Raw genomic sequence first — 17,582 nt, forward strand, 5'->3', positions numbered from 1 at the left:
ATTATTTTTAAATGTAATAAAATAATGAAAAAATAATAACAATCAAATATTTATTTAAATAGAAGTTACTGATATTATTACGAATAATTTTATAATTAAAGAAATTCGTAAATAAATGTAACAACATTTTTTTTTATATTAAAGTTTTAATATTAGCATTTGTAAATTGAGAATTTTTTACAAAAATGTTAAGAAACTGGAATATGTAATATTTTTTTTTTAAAGAAAAGAATCAGTTTGTGAACAATATTGTTATTGAAAAATTAAAATTATGCATAATAAAGGGATATATCCCTTTATATTATGCATAATTTTAATTAATAAATATATATATTTCCTATTTTTGCAAAAAGAAAATTTATTTGTTAATCAAAATTTTTTGTAATTTTATAATTTTAAATTTTATTTTAAATCTTAAAAAAGAGCATACTTTCAATTTGTGAAACAATATTTTGTAAAGAAAAAAACAAAAGCATACACAAAAACTAACTTTAAAGTGTGAACAGACAGAAAAAATGAAACGAAGATTAAAAAATTAAAAAAAATAAAAAATAAAATAAATATATTGTTAACATGATTCATTCACAAAAATAACACAAACATGTGCAATTTATCCATTATAAATTTTGCATATTATAAATTATTTACATTAAACTTTTATTTCACAAGTTTACTTTTAATTCTTAAACATTACATTTAGGTTATTTTGTATAGTTTTTCTACTTTAGCATGCGGTTCATGTACACTAATACTACCCAGTAAAAAAAAACTAATTCAAATGAATTGAAACGAATTAACATTTTTGGTAGGCTCCAATTCGTATTTGTCACAAAGCGGGATTCACTCAAGCTCTTTGTATATTCAATTGAATTTAATTCAATATGTACCAATTTGTCCAAACGAATTCGCATTCGAAAGAAATGGCCAAGGAATGCATTGAATTCGTGCTAACGAATTGAAAAAAATTAAAGGCTCAAAACTTGTCCAGTGAATTGGTACGGATAGAAGGTTCGGAAGTTCAATACAGTTTCACGAATTCAGGAAAATTGCATCATGGCTCCAATTCGTATTTGTCACAAAGCGGGATTCACGAAAGCTCTTTGTGAATTCTTTTTAATTCATTTCAATTAGTTTTCGTTTACTGGGTACTTTATATTATATACGTTTATTACAAGGATGACACACAACCTTATTTTTTACTAGCATTTCGTATACGACTTTGCATCTCGAATGGCCACTACCCACTCGAGATGAACCATTCGGAAATTATCGCATACGACATGAAATCTCGCATGCGACAAGCGTTCGAGAATAGCTTTTTCCATCTCGAATGGTCTGTCGCATGCGACATCTAGGGTCATCGATTCGAGAATACGGCCCCAGTGCTTGAACTAGTTTGGTGAAACTGACCCTAATAGACCTTTTCGGCTGGAGTCCCATGGTAGCGTTTTGCGTTGCGTTTTGTAACTAGGCAATAAGTGCAAATAGAGCAAACCTATATCTGTATCTCTCTCACACTCATGGCCTAGTTACAAAACGCAACACAAAACGCTGTCATGGGACTCCAGCCTTCATCTCGAATAGGAAATGAAGAATGCGCAATCTCAGTCCGCCATGATAGTCGGTCATATTCAAAAATTCACCATGTATTAACATGGGAAATTTGAATATGACCGACCGGAAGTTATTATTATTATTGAGAAAAAATTATTCGAGATGAAAAGGTCTATGAAATAATGTTTTGCTTTAGGTTTTCTGCACCTTCTGTAAAAATTGTGCAGAATGGAAAATCTATATTGCGGAGTAAGAGAGACAAACTGTATATCTGTCTCTCTTACTACAATGTAAATTTGCCGTTCTGGACAATTTTTACCGAAGGTGTAAGGCTGGAGTCCCATGACAGCGTTTTGCGTTGCGTTTTGTAACTAGGCCATGAGTGTGAGAGAGATACAGATATATGTTGTCTATATTTGCACTCATGGCCTAGTTGCAAAACGCAACGCAAAACGGTTCAATGGGACTTCACCCTAAACGCTCCATTAAGGTGCCGTCCCATGTCGGCGTAAAAACGTCAAAGCGTCGAAGCGTCGGCGTTATGAGAGTGAACGAGATAGTGATATAAGGTTGTTTCTTTCACTCTCATGCATTTACATTTTGACGCCGACACTTTGACGTTTTTACGCCGACATGGGACGGCACCTTTAGCTTTTATTGCAGAAGTACATTCAGGAACGAAATTTCACATTACAGATCTTATACTTGATATGTCCTCGTTCATAGCCTTAATATATCGAAGGTTGTTGTATATGACGCTGAGGAAGATTTTAAACATTTTAAAAAGCCGGCGAAACTTAACTGAATTCGTATAGAGAAAGATTGTATTCTTGTTATTTTATTTTTTCCATCAGTCACTTAAATAAGTAAAAATGGAGATAACGAGTGAAAATTTGCAAACTTTAAGTGAATATTTGAAGCATTCTTTAAGTCCTGATGTGAATACTAGACGACCAGGTATTATAACCAAAGCTGTTTGTTTTGTATTTTCTATTAATGGCAAAATAGACGAAATGCATGCCATAAAGCTGTTAATTTGCTTTTCATCATGTCAGAAATTAATGGACTTTAATTTTCCCCTTAAAAAAGTTATAAGTAACTTACATTATCGAGTACTATTAAACAATCATGTTTAACATAACCTTCAATTATCAAATGAGATTTGCATTTAACATGTTTTTTAATATTCGAGTTATAATTGTTGTGATGATAAACTCATTAAATTTACTTAATGCATTGTTACTGTATATAAAATTCTTAAAATTAGTAAATATTGCCAACTTTGCACAAAGGAACATTTTTTTTCTTAACTCGTTAACAACAATATCTTAATAAATACGTTCTTAACGAAAACCCTGATAAAGAGTTAAAAAATGCAGATCCTAATTTTTTTCTCCATTTTTTGGACATTGTAAGCCGAGGGTATTAAAACACTCCAGAGCGTTTATATTAAGTTCGTAGTAAAAATTAATTGTCTTTGTTTGCTGCAGTTTTTTCAGTTTTAACAATTCAGTTTCCACTTGCTAATCAAGATTTTTAGGGTAGAAAAAGTTTTATTAACTGAAGCAGTAATAAAAAAAAATTTTAAAATCCAATAACCAATTATTTAAAATTATCTGTAAAATACACTAAAAAATAACTATTAGGTAGATTAAGAAATAAAGAAACGATTATTAGTCGTTATAAATATAAAATTGTAAATATAATAAGGTAAAACAAGAGGTAAACTAGAATTAATTTAACGCTCAAAAAGAACTAATATAAACATAATAAAAAATGTTGAACATGTATTAATTGCTATATCAAAATTAGACTTCCAACCACTTCCAAACACTTTCTATTCTATTCCAATAAATCGAAGGGTGTTAGGAAGAAAAACACTCTTATGATATGCAAGAAAACTAACACTCCCGATTTGTAAATGAAAAAATTAACTTTTAATTTTAAAAACTAATTTGATTATATTAAATTTTTAAATAAATATTACAACACGAAAGAGAAAATTTAAAAAAAACTCTTATTTGTGCAGAAAATTTCAAATGAAAACTGTATTTTTGGTTATATTTTCTTCGGGAGTGTTTTTTTTCGATTGTGTTTTTTTTGTAACACCTATCGAAATAATGAGAAACAATAAAGACAGAAATTTAGAAGATGAATGTGTATTTACTGTGTTAGATTGTTTCAAAGAACAAATTGTACATATTTCATAAGGTTTTTAAAATTTCCTTCCTACTTAATTCAACTCTACTCAAAGACTTTATAGTTCCTACTTTGCCGCAATGAAATTATGTACTTGCATTATCAGTATGTAATTTCATCTGCCTGGACATTAGGCTATACCGTCGGACCATTTAATATTTTCCTGATATTTGCTATTTTTATTTAATTTAAAAAACTACCAAAAATATTATCATTATTTTATAATAATTATGTAGTTATTATAAAAAAATATGTCCGCCGCAGCTGTTTCTAGAATCTATAGTGTATTTAGCATAATTTTCTAGAGATTTCCTTCGCATGAGAGGTATAGTATATTTACTATAACTCCAGGTCAAGAGGCGTACATAACCTCAAAATCAGATCAAATGTCGTTACTTTAGGCGTTTTCAGCGTTCGTCTTGGGTTAACTCCGGGTTAGTCGAGATTGGTTACATCAAACAGAATGTTATTGATGATTTTACGATCGTTACCCGGGGTATCCCTGAGTGAATGCCGAAAACAGCTTTAGATCCTCTGTCCCTTCATATTCAAGATCATAGCCCAGATTTCACGCAACCTTGCGGCAATATTGACGCAACATTCCCAAGTACCTTTACAACAATGTTGCATGATACATTGCCGAAACGTTGCCGTGTAATGTTGCGGAGGTGGGGCATATTAATAATGCGCAATGAATAACATTGCGAGGAAACATTGCCGCAATGTTGCTACAAAGTTACGTGCTATCTGGGATTATTATTACGAATTTGTTCATTATTATAACCTATTCTTTTAATTTGAATAAGTGAAAATTTCTAATTTTTTTATACTTCCTAATGAGTAACTTTAATTAGAAAAATAGTTTTTAAAAAATACTCAAAATCTAGAACAATCATTTCGTCCAATGACAAAGTGTCCAATAAATATAACTTGGAATCTCTTATGCATCGAAGGATCTTTCGAACTTTTAGATTTTCGATGAAATAATCCTTCGATCTATTAAACTTTTCTAGGTAGTCTAACCCCCACTTAATCAACTTCCCGATGAGTGCCAGATAAGTTTATCGCACGTTACTTCTTATTTCTTATCTGACAGTGAGAGTTAACTGGAAGTTGGATCAATTGGGGCTAAAAGCATTGCTACTACATAACACTAATGATTTTACTTTAATTCCCATGGCGGGGATGCATGAATATTCCTCAAATGATAAACAAGCCAACTATATCATTTAATAAAAAAGCATTTAACAGGGAAACCACATTAGGTGGTACAAAACATCGATTTTTTACTGTACATTCATTCTTATTTATTCGCTCGTCATAATTAAATAAAATTGTAGGAACAAGGGAGATACGCAAAAAAAACGAATTAAAGATAAAATACACACAACTCAAAGAAGGAATAGTTGTAAATACTTAACTATTGCAACGCTCAACGGGTCTGACTCCGTTTACACCTTAAATTCAGCCTCAAAAATAGGCTGAAAGTAAGACTTTTTTTAGTGTGTATGTTATGTTATGTAATTTATGTAACATACACATTTTTTAAGGCCACTGATTACGAATCTAAAGTCAGATTTTAAAACTTCAAAATGGCGGACAATTTTTTGGATTTTTTCTTTAGTCGGCATCTAGGGGTTTTCGAGGTCGATTATTACAAATCTGGAGTCACATTTTGAGAATTCAAAATGGCGGATCCAATATGGCGGTCATTTTTTCAAAAATTGATTTATGTTGATTTAAAATTACAAATTTCAAGTCAGACTTTAAAAATTTCAAATAATTGGTCGAATACTACTGAATATTTTTGATATTCAGTGAATTTTTAGAGTGAAAAAGAAAATAATGGAACTTTGAAAATCTTTTACAAAAGATGAGCTGTCATTGGTATATTGTTCCGACATTGAAGGACTAATGAATGAATTGAAACCAAATGTAAAGATCAACATAGGAGGTTATTTATTGACTCTTCTAAAAGAAGTCTAAAGGCAGTGCTAATTCATAACACTAATGTTTTTTCTTTCATTCCCATAGACCCTTCAGCAGAACTTAAAGAAGATAATGAAACTGTTAAACAAGTTTTGGAGAAAATTAAATATAAAGAACACAATTGGCAAATTTGTGGAGATTTCAAGATTGAAAGTATTATGCTGGGACAACAAGCAACCCAGTAAACAAAAACTAATTGAAATAAATTAAAAGGAATTCACAAAGAGTTTCAGTGAATCCCGCTTTGTGACAAATACGAATAGGAGCTATGTTGCAATTTTCCTGAATTCGTCAAACTGTATTGAACTTCCAAACCTTCTATTCTTACTAATTCAATGGACAAGTTTTGGGGCCTTTAATTTTTTTTAATTCGTCAGCACGAATTCAATGCATGCCTTGGTCATTTCTTACGAATGCGAATTCGTTTGCACAACTTCAGGCAAATTAAATCGAATTCAATCGAATATACAAAGAGCTTGAATGAATCCCGCTTTCTTCCAAAAATCTTAATTCATTTCAATCCGTTTGAATTAGTTTTTTTTTACTGGGAAGTTTTATGAAAATACCCTGTTTTTATATTTGTAGGACAGTGGATTAGATTAGATTAGATTAGATTAGATTAGATTAGATAAAGAATGGATAGGTTTCGAGTTCCTGGATCAAAAATATCTAGAGATATCTGATGCGAAACTAAAAGAAGAAATTTTTTATGGGTCACAAATTCGCTAACAGTAAATGATATGATTACAAACTTTTAAAAATTAGGGTGCTTCATGGATTTGAAGCTTCATTTCCTACGTTCACATCTAAGATACTTTCCCAATAATTTAAGAAAATTTAGCGAGGAAAAAAGAAAACGGTTTTATCAAGATATTAAAGAAATGGAGCGCCGCTATCAAGGCAGTTGGGACGTAGGGGAGAGTGGGGCAAAATGGGGTAGGCGGGTCAAATGGGGTACCTCTGTTTTTCCATGATAGGTACTTTTAATTTTTTTATCCTCGACATATATCATTCATGTTGATAAGAAACTGTTATTAATTATGAAGACACTCCAAAGAAAATTTTTTTTTGAAAGTTATACAACTTTTAAGTTTTAAGCAAAAAAAATATGAATTTTTTTCAAAATTAAAGTGCTCTCCAAACTTTTTGGGATATATATCGATATTTTGCAATATCCATGTTTTTTTGTTAAATTTTAATAAATATTACTTGTTTTTCCATAATAATAAAGAATCCTACTTTTTGTTTGTATTTATAATCTCATACAACAAGAATTTAATGAATTTTGAAAAAATATTCAATGTTTTGTATAGTTATTTGATGCCACCCCATTTTGCCCCACTCTCCCCTAAATATGATGGCTAACTACTGTTGGATGCTAAAAAGAGATATTGTACCAGGAGGAGCGTGCTTAAAAAGAAAACTACTGCACAGGTCGTTTGAAGACAAACAAGTGCGTTATAGTAAAAAAACATAAATAAAAATTACAATATTTTAAAACGGATATATTGATTTTTTTAAGTCTGAATTCAGATTTCTTATCAGCGACCCAAAAAACCGCTAAGTAACAATTTTAAAGCAAAATAAACCAATTATTGAAAACAATTACCGCCATATTGGACCCACCATTTTGAATTCTTAAAATCTGACTGCAGATTTGCCGTTTTGATGAAAAAAAAATTTTAATTCGATATTTTTATGCAAAATGAGTTTTTTATACTACTGGATTCTTTAGAAAAAAAGGAATCTAGCTGTAGTAATCTCATTTTTTAATAGTAATTAATTTGAGAGAAAATTAGTCTTTAATTACTCGACTTGCTTGTATTTTTATTTTAAAAGATTTTAAACTATTATAAAAGCGTTATGATGAATATTTTTTGTTTTAGCTGAAAAATTTCTTGAATCTGTTGAAGTGAATCAGAATTATCCTGTACTTTTACTACATTTAATTGATAAGTCTGACTTTGACATGACAATTAGAACTGCAGGATCAGTTGCATTTAAAAATTACATTAAACGAAATTGGAAAGTAGTAAGTATTTTTGGTTACATTCCTCAAAAAGTAGAATAAAGAAGAATGTTATTTTAAACTCCACAACAATAAAAATTAAAGTAGTACTAGCCACGCTCTAGGGTTAAAAGATAACACTTTTTGCTTTGCACTTAAAAATAAGAAAACATTTTTGCAACTTTCCTACTTAGAAGTTGCTAAATTATTATCAAAAATAATAAGTTTATATATGGTAAATAGCAGTTCTTGAAATGTTTATCAGCTTTTCAAAACCCTTGCAAGAAGATTATACTCAAGTTTTTTGGAAACTTTCAGGACGAAGATTATGGAGATCGCATACATGGTCAGGATCGAGAAGCTATAAAAAGATTGATTATAAATCTAATGTTGCACTCTCCTGATTCAATTCAAAAGCAACTTTCGGATGCGATATCGATAATTGGTAAATACGACTTTCCAGACAAGTGGCCGGATTTAATTGATCAAATGGTGGAGAAATTTAATACGGGAGATTTCCATATTATCAATGGTGTTCTCCACACTGCCCACTCGTTATTCAAAAAATATCGTTACGAATTCAAAAGTCAAACTTTGTGGACGGAAATTAAATTTGTATTAGATCATTTTGCTAAGCCTCTGACAGATCTATTCTTGGTAAGATTTCCCAGAAGAAATATTTACCAAATAAGTGTAAATATTTAGTGACTTGGCATTTTACCACAAGTCTTTTAAATTTTTCAGACGACCATGAAGTTAACGGAAGTGCATTCGAATAATGTTGAGGCACTCAAAATAATTTACAATTCTCTAGTTGTTTTGTGTAAAGTATTTTATTCTCTTAATTTCCAAGTAAGTCCATATTTTTTCAAATTAATTGCAAATTAAGTAAAAAATATTTTATTATTATTTCATTAATTGATTTGATTTTACCTATAAGGATGTAATTATTGTAATGTGAATTCATTGATTTTAATTTTTCACAGGAATTGCCAGAATTCTTCGAAGATAATATGGAAGCATGGATGTCGAATTTCTACACTTTGCTCACTACAGAAGTTCCATTATTACAAACAGAGGTAATGTTTTATATTTATTAGTTTTTTTTGTTTATGATATTGCATGAAAATGAGTCTGAGATATACGAAACTTTTATTACGTTTTTAATGATCGGAAACTGTACACATTTTTTGCCGTACAGGAAAATTATTAAAATGTAGTTTTTTACTATATAGAATGTTAAAAGTTGTCGGATAATATAATTGAAATAATAATAAAAGTTAGAAATAAAATATTTAACCTACTAAATCAAAGGCTAAATGATAATTAATTTGATTTAAGGATGAAGAAGAACCTGGACTACTCGAACAATTAAAATCACAAGTTTGTGATAATGTTTGTTTATATGCCCATAAGTATGATGAAGAATTTCAAACATATTTACCTCAGTTTGTAACGGCTGTGTGGAATTTACTAACTTCGAATGTTCAAAAGCCTAAATTTGATGCTGTAAGTTGACATCGAATTACATTCGCTTTATTCAATTCTTAATCTGCTTTCAAGTTTTTATGCACTAATTTCTTTCTCTAAAAACCATCTCATAACATTTGTTCATGAAATAATTTTTTTTCTTCTAGTTGGTGTCAAATGCATTACAATTTTTAGCAACGGTAGCTGACAGGTCTCAATACAGACATCTTTTCGAAGATCCTGCTACTCTTGGAAGTATTTGTGAGAAAGTGATTATTCCTAATTTGGAATTCAAAGGTATAAATTTTAATTGATATAAGACTGCAGTTTAGAGCAACACAATCTTTTCCAGTCATGAATATTTTTTACAAATATTTCAACTTGAAAAAAATTTTTTTTCTTTTCAGCTTCTGATAATGAATTGTTTGAATTTAATCCAGAAGAATATATAAGACGTGATATTGAAGGAAGTGATGTTGATACTAGAAGAAGAGCTGCTTCTGACCTAGTTAAAGTATTTTCAAAATATTTTGAAAATAAAATTATAGAAATATTTGGCTTCTATATCCAGGTGAGCTTCATCTTTTTTTGAAATGTTTTTACCAACTACCTAGTTATAAAAATTATTTTTCGTCTTTTTTTATCAATTTTTAAAACTCTTCTTTTAAGGATTCTTGTTCTCATTTGAGGTCATTTGTAAGGCATGTGATAAATTAGGGGGTAGGGGAGTATCAATAAAATACGAAGCTCCATATTAACAATTATAGAAAAAAGGACTTCCTGTTACAACATTCTCTTTCTGTTCTTCGTCACCATTTTTTCTTTCTTTAAGAAATTGAATTTAGTAATTTAATTTGACATGGTTAATAATAATTCATTATTAATTAAATAACAATTTAATTCAATAGTTATTTGTATCGTCGTTATTATGTTAGTAAATAACAAAAGTATATTCCACTTAATTTAAGTCGGGAATATTCTTGGCGCCTGTTTAAGTAGATTTTTCTTAAATTTAGAATATAATTTTTTCAGTGTTCAAATTTTGATCCTATGTGGGCCAAAAGTCATTCATACAAATTTATTTACTTTGAAATAAATAATTTCAATTTGCAGTGCAGAGTGCAATTATGAAATTGAATTATGTTTTAGATTATGCTGCAAAGTTACAAAGATAAACCTGCGGAAAACTGGCAAAGTAAAGATGCGGCAATATATTTAGTAGTAAGTTGTGTTAGTAAAGGACAAACTCAAAAGCATGGAGTAACACAAAGCAGTAGACTTGTGTCGTTACCTGAGTTTACACAGGAACATATATTTCCAGAACTCTTGAGACCAAATGGTAATTTTAATGGATTTACTTTGGAATTAGACATTTTTTCAATTAGTATTTAGAACAAGTTTTATACTCTTTTGACAGACAAGTACCGACCGACTTCTACCTTCAATTATTTTTTAGGGAATTAAAAAATATTTTATACGTATTTTTTATTTTGGCTTTATTGGATCAGAAACTCCAAAAATCGCCGAGTAACAATAAGTTTCAAGCGAATTCGATGAATTTTAAAAAAATCAACCCATAAAGTAGTTTGTCTGCCAAAATAAAAAAAAATAAGTAATAAATACTTTTCGATTCACCACAAAATGGTCCAAGGTAGAAGTCGATTCCAGTTTTGTACTTGGGTAGTGTCGGTAATTATTATTTTAATTTATTTTCCATTATTAACTGTTTGATTTTGAAAAGTTTGTAAATAATTACAATGGAGTCAAATTTAGTAAGAATATTGCAGTTGAAATTACTCAATTGGGAACAATATTTGCCTGCGTGTTTTTATATAGCGAATTATGGACCTTGAGAGAAATATTGTTCTACAAGAAGAAGCCTCACTATCAATAAAATTCCGCAGACTCCGATGTAGTCACAAATTATCATCTTTATTTCAGTCAATGAGTTTCCCGTTCTGAAAGCTGATGCCATAAAGTTTGTAATGACATTTAGGTCTGTACTACCTCGAGAACACGTAGTAGGCGCTTTGCCATTACTCATCAAGCACTTGTCAGCTTCCATGACTGTAGTTCACACGTATGCCGCTTGCGCTATTGAGAAGATTCTTGCTCTTAGGGATCAAGAAAATGCTTCACAGTAAGATTTTGCTACTATTTTGCCAACGAATCTGTATGTCGGATAGACAAAAATGTTGAATTTAAACTTATTTGTAATCCAATAAATGGTTTCAATTCCCCAGGGTGCAGGAAAAGGAAATCGTGGTCTTAGCAGTAGATTTATTGAATGGGCTGTTTGCCGCCTTAGAGATTGCTGGTTCTGAGGACAATGAATATGTTATGAAAGCCATTATGCGAAGTTTCGTGATTTTGCAAGACAATGTAGTACCTCATCTTGCTACTTTATTGCCCAAGTTAACGGAAAAACTTGTTACTGTAGCGAAAAATCCAAGTCGTCCGAATTTTAATCATTATTTATTCGAAACTCTCAGTTTATCCATAAAGTAAGTTTCCATTAGGGATCGTCCATATATTACGTAACACTTTTTAGGGGGAGGGGGGGTCAAGCTATTTGTTACGATAAGCTAAAAAAATGGCGCTAATGTATGTAACAGTGTGTTACATGGGGGGAGGGGGGGTCAAAATTTTCAAAAATTAGCGTTACGTAATATATGGACGGCCCCTTATTAAATATTCTAAATAACTATCTGAACTTTAAGTTAAAATTACTTGGAAATAATTCTTTTGTAAATCAATTTTTTCGTCTTCAACTTTGAAAACTATTGTTATCGGTATCGAAACAATAGCATACAAATTTTTCTTTACGTATCAATGAATTTATAAATGTTAATATTTTTACAGGATTGTTTGTAAACGAAATTTGGAAGCTATTGTGTCTTTTGAGCAAACACTCTTCCCTATTTTCCAAGCAATTTTGCAACAAGACGTACAAGGTGAGTAGACCAAATTTTTTCTTTCTTCAACTACATGATTCTAGAATAACTTTTGTCATTTATTTTGCCAATTGTTAAATATCGAAATAAAATCTTTTAATGACACAAAATTGTTTGATATAATATAGATACTAAACTTGTTGATTTTCTGTAAATATTTGTTATGTTCCAGAATTTATACCATATGTTTTCCAAATTCTTGCACTACTTCTTGAATTGCGTAGTGAAGCGAACGTTCCTGAACCGTACATGGCTCTATTCCCATGTTTATTAGCACCAGTATTATTTGAATATCAGGGAAACATAGATCCATTGAACAGACTGTTGCAAGCTTTTATTACAAAAGGAGCTCATCAAATAATTGCACAAGATAAAATTAGTGCTCTTCTTGGTGTCTTCCAAAAATTAATTGCATCGAAAGCTCATGATCACGAAGGTTTCCTACTGATTCAATGCATAATTCAACATTTCCCTACGTAAGTACCATTTTTTAAGTATAATATTTCATCAAGTTACTAGTTGACGTACCAAAGCAGTTGGGTTAGCGGATAAGCAAATGCGATTTCTGATGATGTGAATTTTTTTGAAATTAATATTGCCAGTTTCACTGCATCTTTACGAGCATTGTTGTTGAATTGAATTTTGTAATACAATGTGCAATTTTTTTCTTGTGATTAATTCTAATTATTACTTACAAGCCTACCTAGCTTTATTGTTTGTAAAGATTTCGGATTGTTTCGTATTTGTTTCGGATTATCCAATTAAAAAATTGGATTAAATCCGGATTCTTAGCATACAGCTTTCGGATTGTTTCGTACTTGTTTCTTGCTTATAAAGTTCGGATTGCTCCGGGTTAATTCCATACTTATTTTAGAAGAATTCCTCACCGGTCATAAATTCCGATTGTTACGGTCTGAAATTTTTACCAGGGATAGGCTCATTTTGAGTTGCAACAAAAATGAACTTGGGTTTTTTTGTGTACAGTAGAATCTCCCAAAAGTTAATTTTGATTCCTTTATTTATATTCTAAAATTTACCGAACCTTTTCTAACATTATTATTTTTATTATTCTTTCAGAGAAACACTACAATCTTATATGAAACAAGTTTTCATGCTGTTTTTCCAAAGACTTTCTTCAAGCAAAACAGTGAAATTTGTAAAGGGCCTTATCGTATTCTTTGCTTACTACATTCTGAAGTACGGTGGCCCTAACTTGATTTCAATGGTTGAAGAAATCCAGACCCAGTAAGTATTGTCCTATTCTTATAATTGTAAAAACTAGTTTTATCACAACCAATAACAATAGTTTACTACTTAAGGGATTTTATAGTCCTATTCTTATTGTAAAATTAAATTTATAACTGAGAAATATATTATTTTAACGTTAAGGGGTCGTCCATATACCACGTGGACACTTTTTAGACACTTTTTGACCCCCCCCCCTCCCCCCTGATTGTCCACGTGGACAATCGGGTTTTTTATTTTAAAATAGTGAATAATAAAAAGATATTTAATAAGAAATACAATTAAAAAATTCTTTAAATTTTTTTATAACAAACTTCTTTAAAATTCAATAAAGATTAAATTATCTTAAAATATTATTAAATAGGTAAATACCATTTTTAGTATTATAGAGAGGACTTTGGCAGCAATATATCTTCAATTATTATATTAGTAGAAATACTTAATCTCTTCGGTAACAAATCTTAAATTTTGCTAAAATCCAATAGCTTTAAGCCTTCACATAAACAATAATAGAAATTATTTTTTTTAGAATTTGTAAGAGTTTGTAGAGGTTGCTTTGTATTCCTAATTGACAAAATTGCATATATTCATATTTGTGCATTTACGATAATGATTTTCTAATATAAATTAAAAAAGAGTTTGGCGTTTTTTTGACAGTTAAATAAATTTCGGATTACAAATATTGTCTGATCACAATCTAATAATAATCTAATAATAAAGTTGAATAAAAAGAAAAAAAAGATATAAAATTAAACTTTTGTGTCCACGTGGACATTTGTATTGACCCCCCCCCCCCTCCCCCCTAAACTGTCCACGTGGTATATGGACGACCCCTAAGCAATAAAATTTTCTATTTTGAATTTCAGAATGTTTGGAATGGTCTTAGAAAGGGTAATCATTGCCGATTTACAAAAAGTTACTGGGGAAATAGAGAGGAAAGTTACAGTGTTTGGATACTCGAATTTAATCACTAACTGTCCGGCATTGTTGCAACCACCTTATATGTCTTATTATCCACAATTACTGACTTCTGTTGTGGAATTGCTTGAAACGTCTAACGGTGATCAAGTAACGAGTGAGGAACAAGTATTTCCAGAAATTGATGACAATGTAGGTTATCATGCAGCTTATAGTCAGCTTCTATTCGCCAAAAACGTGAAGCCAGATCCTTTTACAGGTAAGTTTTTCTCTTTTTTCCTATTCTTTAATGATTAAGACTTTTGTTTTTCTCCAACGCCTGCTCTGAAAGGAGTTCTTTTCTTCTTATATAAGAGTGGCGAAAGTAGAACTTTTATCAACTCTTCTGAAGAGCGTGGCGATAGTAAATCATGACTTAATTTTTTTTCTTGTTCTTTGACCGAGATATATTTTGTGTCTCACTCCTTCCCCACTCAAAACATTCGTCTGTTATTATATTACACGTTGAATTAAAATTATACAAATTTCACGAAGAAACCTTTCCTCGCAAGGCGTTTGAGAAAACGTAGTGCACAACACGTGGTGAAAGAATGATTTTTCGAGAGTGATTGCTACGCTCGAGCCGCAAATGTACTATATTCTCCAACGCCTGCTCTGGGAGGAGTACTTTTAATGTTAAAAAAGAGTGTCCCTTTTTTGTTTGAATTCCCCTTTATGATCATAAATTGAAACTTGTTTAGCCACACTCAATGGTGACTATTCAAGTTATAAGTTAACTAAACACTAAGTTAACTAAATCACTCCAAATCAAGGTGACAATTCGCTATCTCTGAGTCATAACCGATGCAATCTAAAGTAACATTAAAAAAGATTAAAATAATCCATTTTGGTGTTATTTTTGGCTATTATATGAAATTTTACTCCAAATAAAAACCAAGTCAATGATTTGTCAAAATTCACCGATTTTAGCTTTACCAGGAACTTACTTGACCTGAGTAAGTAAGTAAGCAAGCAAGCAAGAAAGTAAGTAAGAAGGAAGTGAGCAAGTAAGTAATTAATGCAGTAAGCAAGAAGGAAATAAGCAAGTAAGTAAGCCACTAAGTAAGTAAGTAAGTTATTTCCTTCTTGCTTACTGTATTAATTACTTACTTGCTCACTTCCTTCTTTGCTTATTAATTTGCTTACTTGTTTACATACTCAGATCATTATCTATTGTCTCTGGTAAACCTAAATTCGGTGAATTTTGAAAAATCATTGAATTGGTTATGATTTGTAGTAAAATTTCATTCATAGTAAAAAATAACACCAAAATAGATTATTTTAATTCTTTTTGGTGTTAATTTAATCCTAGAGGGTTTAAACTGCTGCAGATTATTTTAATCTATTCTGGTGTTATTTTAACACCTCTCGATTTACTGTGAGCTAAGAATGGTCTCTAACCATTTGACTTGAAAATTTTTCACGGATGGCAACCGGAATTTTATTGGTTTCGGTTTCCACTTTTCTGTATTCTTCTAAAAAACATTCGGCTACGGTAATATTTCTGTTACGGTTTTTTTTTTCAAAGGATTAGGGTTCCTGTATTTGGGTTTCGGTTTTTAATGTGAAAAATTTCGGTTACAGTTTCTTGTTTTCGGTTTCTCAAAAATTTCGGTTTTTTGGTTGTTTTCCCCGGACAATATATGTGTCCTGACTCCTGACGCGATAAAAGGAACCTTACGTGCAAAAATTTTTTGATCCAATCATTTTTTAAAATAGTTGTATTTACGGACAGTGTGAGTCAATTTTTATGCTTGACAACTGTTAAAAAAATAATTTTTGACGGCTAATTTAGTTTAATTTAGTTTTTTAGTTAGCAATATCGCTTTATCTTCTTAAAGTACAGGGTTCAGGCTTTAATTTGAATCCTATGGCAAGTCTCTAGCACGTCAGATTTACCCGGTAGAAATTTTCAAAAACATCGAAAAACATGATTTTTGGGAATTTACCCCACTTTTCTCAAAATCCTGACGTGATGGGAGGTTTTGGTTGACAGATTCGGGTTCATCGCACCAAATACTGCGGGAAATGACTACTCGATCTCAGACAACGGAAATTTTTATTTTTTTGCAGGCTTGTGTTATTATTTGTAATCAGCTTTGGTTCCTCTACTTATTGTTTACAATATTAGACATACCATACTTGTCCCTTCACTTGTCCAATTTTGAGATCTACTCAGTTTTACATTTATATTAATAACCGAAGAAACGAAATTTAGGTTTTGAAATAAAGGGATTTAAATTTTTACAGCCGTTGGAGATGTCAGAATGTTTTTGGCCCAAGGACTCGGTAAATTATCATTGGATCAATTATCTCAAATTTTAATTCAGATACCAGATCCAAATGGAAGTCACCTCAAAAAGTATCTTCAAGCAGCTGGTATAAATATCGCATAGTGAGAAAAGTATTGGTTTAAGTCAATTAATTCTGTAATCAATAAACATGTGTAATAACTTTTAATAGTAAATTTGCACTAATAAATTTTATTTTTAAAACGTTTCATTTTGTACTATTATCAAACTTGTTAGTGTAGTATAAACATTCATTGGTCGCTGCGACTGGTTTTTTGTACTAAATAAAATGTTATTTTTTAAAGTGAGACAAGTTTGTCTTCCATTAAACAAAATCACGTTACCCTGAACATTATACAAAAATTGGGAAAAAATTTAGAAAATTTTGATAAAATCTTTTAGGTTTTCTCCAGCTCTTTCAAATATCGAGAAAAGTTTTCAAAATTTGTCGGACAATTAGTTTAAAAATCTGCATGTTTGTTTTTGGAAAAAATATCCTACAATATTCATCTCAAACAAACATTTGGTTACGCCAACCAAATAAATTTGGTTCAACATTTTTGTATTTCCAACTAAAAATTTGTAAAGACTACCAAATAATTTGGTTGAAAAAACTTTGTTTCAGTCAATTGGAATTTTTGGTAATTCGATTAACAGAAATTACCGTTACAAATAAGAAATCATTACTTGAACCTAGAGTAGTCAGATTTTCCGGCTAGCAAACGGAAATCCAAAGTTCGATCCCCGCTGAGGAGGTAAAATTAAATTGTTAAAATGATAGAAATTTAATAATTAAAGAAATAAATAGTAAATAATAAAATAAATAATTAGTAAATAATAAAGAGTTAAAGAAATTACAAATTAAATTTTTATTTTTTATAAAAAACATTTAAAAATTCAATAATTATTAAGTTT

The 17,582-nt window shown here is 30.4% G+C and overlaps 1 protein-coding gene across 1 annotated transcript; it reads left to right on the forward strand.

The window, feature by feature from the left end:
• Positions 1–2,279: 2,279 nt before the first annotated feature.
• LOC122507497 (exportin-2) lies at positions 2,280–16,875 on the forward strand. Its single transcript, XM_043620246.1, has 16 exons — positions 2,280–2,511; positions 7,629–7,774; positions 8,069–8,407; positions 8,495–8,602; positions 8,737–8,829; positions 9,092–9,259; positions 9,388–9,517; positions 9,628–9,791; positions 10,370–10,559; positions 11,162–11,360; positions 11,464–11,724; positions 12,083–12,174; positions 12,347–12,650; positions 13,252–13,419; positions 14,286–14,596; positions 16,627–16,875. The coding sequence occupies exons 1-16, from the start codon at positions 2,427–2,429 to the stop codon at positions 16,770–16,772; spliced, it is 2,904 nt and encodes a 967-aa protein (XP_043476181.1). The 5' UTR covers positions 2,280–2,426; the 3' UTR covers positions 16,773–16,875.
• Positions 16,876–17,582: the final 707 nt, after the last annotated feature.

Source organism: Leptopilina heterotoma, unplaced genomic scaffold (assembly GCF_015476425.1).
Source record: "Leptopilina heterotoma isolate Lh14 unplaced genomic scaffold, ASM1547642v1 Lhet_47, whole genome shotgun sequence".
NCBI lineage: Eukaryota > Metazoa > Arthropoda > Insecta > Hymenoptera > Figitidae > Leptopilina > Leptopilina heterotoma.

Excerpts from the sequence above, each read along its gene's own strand:
- LOC122507497 (XM_043620246.1), top strand. The coding sequence starts at position 2,427 with ATGGAGATAACGAGTGAAAATTTGCAAACTTTAAGTGAATATTTGAAG. Across the intron at positions 2,512-7,628 it reads TGTGAATACTAGACGACCAG|CTGAAAAATTTCTTGAATCT; the intron begins GTATTATAACCA and ends TTTTTGTTTTAG. Across the intron at positions 9,792-10,369 it reads TATTTGGCTTCTATATCCAG|ATTATGCTGCAAAGTTACAA; the intron begins GTGAGCTTCATC and ends ATTATGTTTTAG.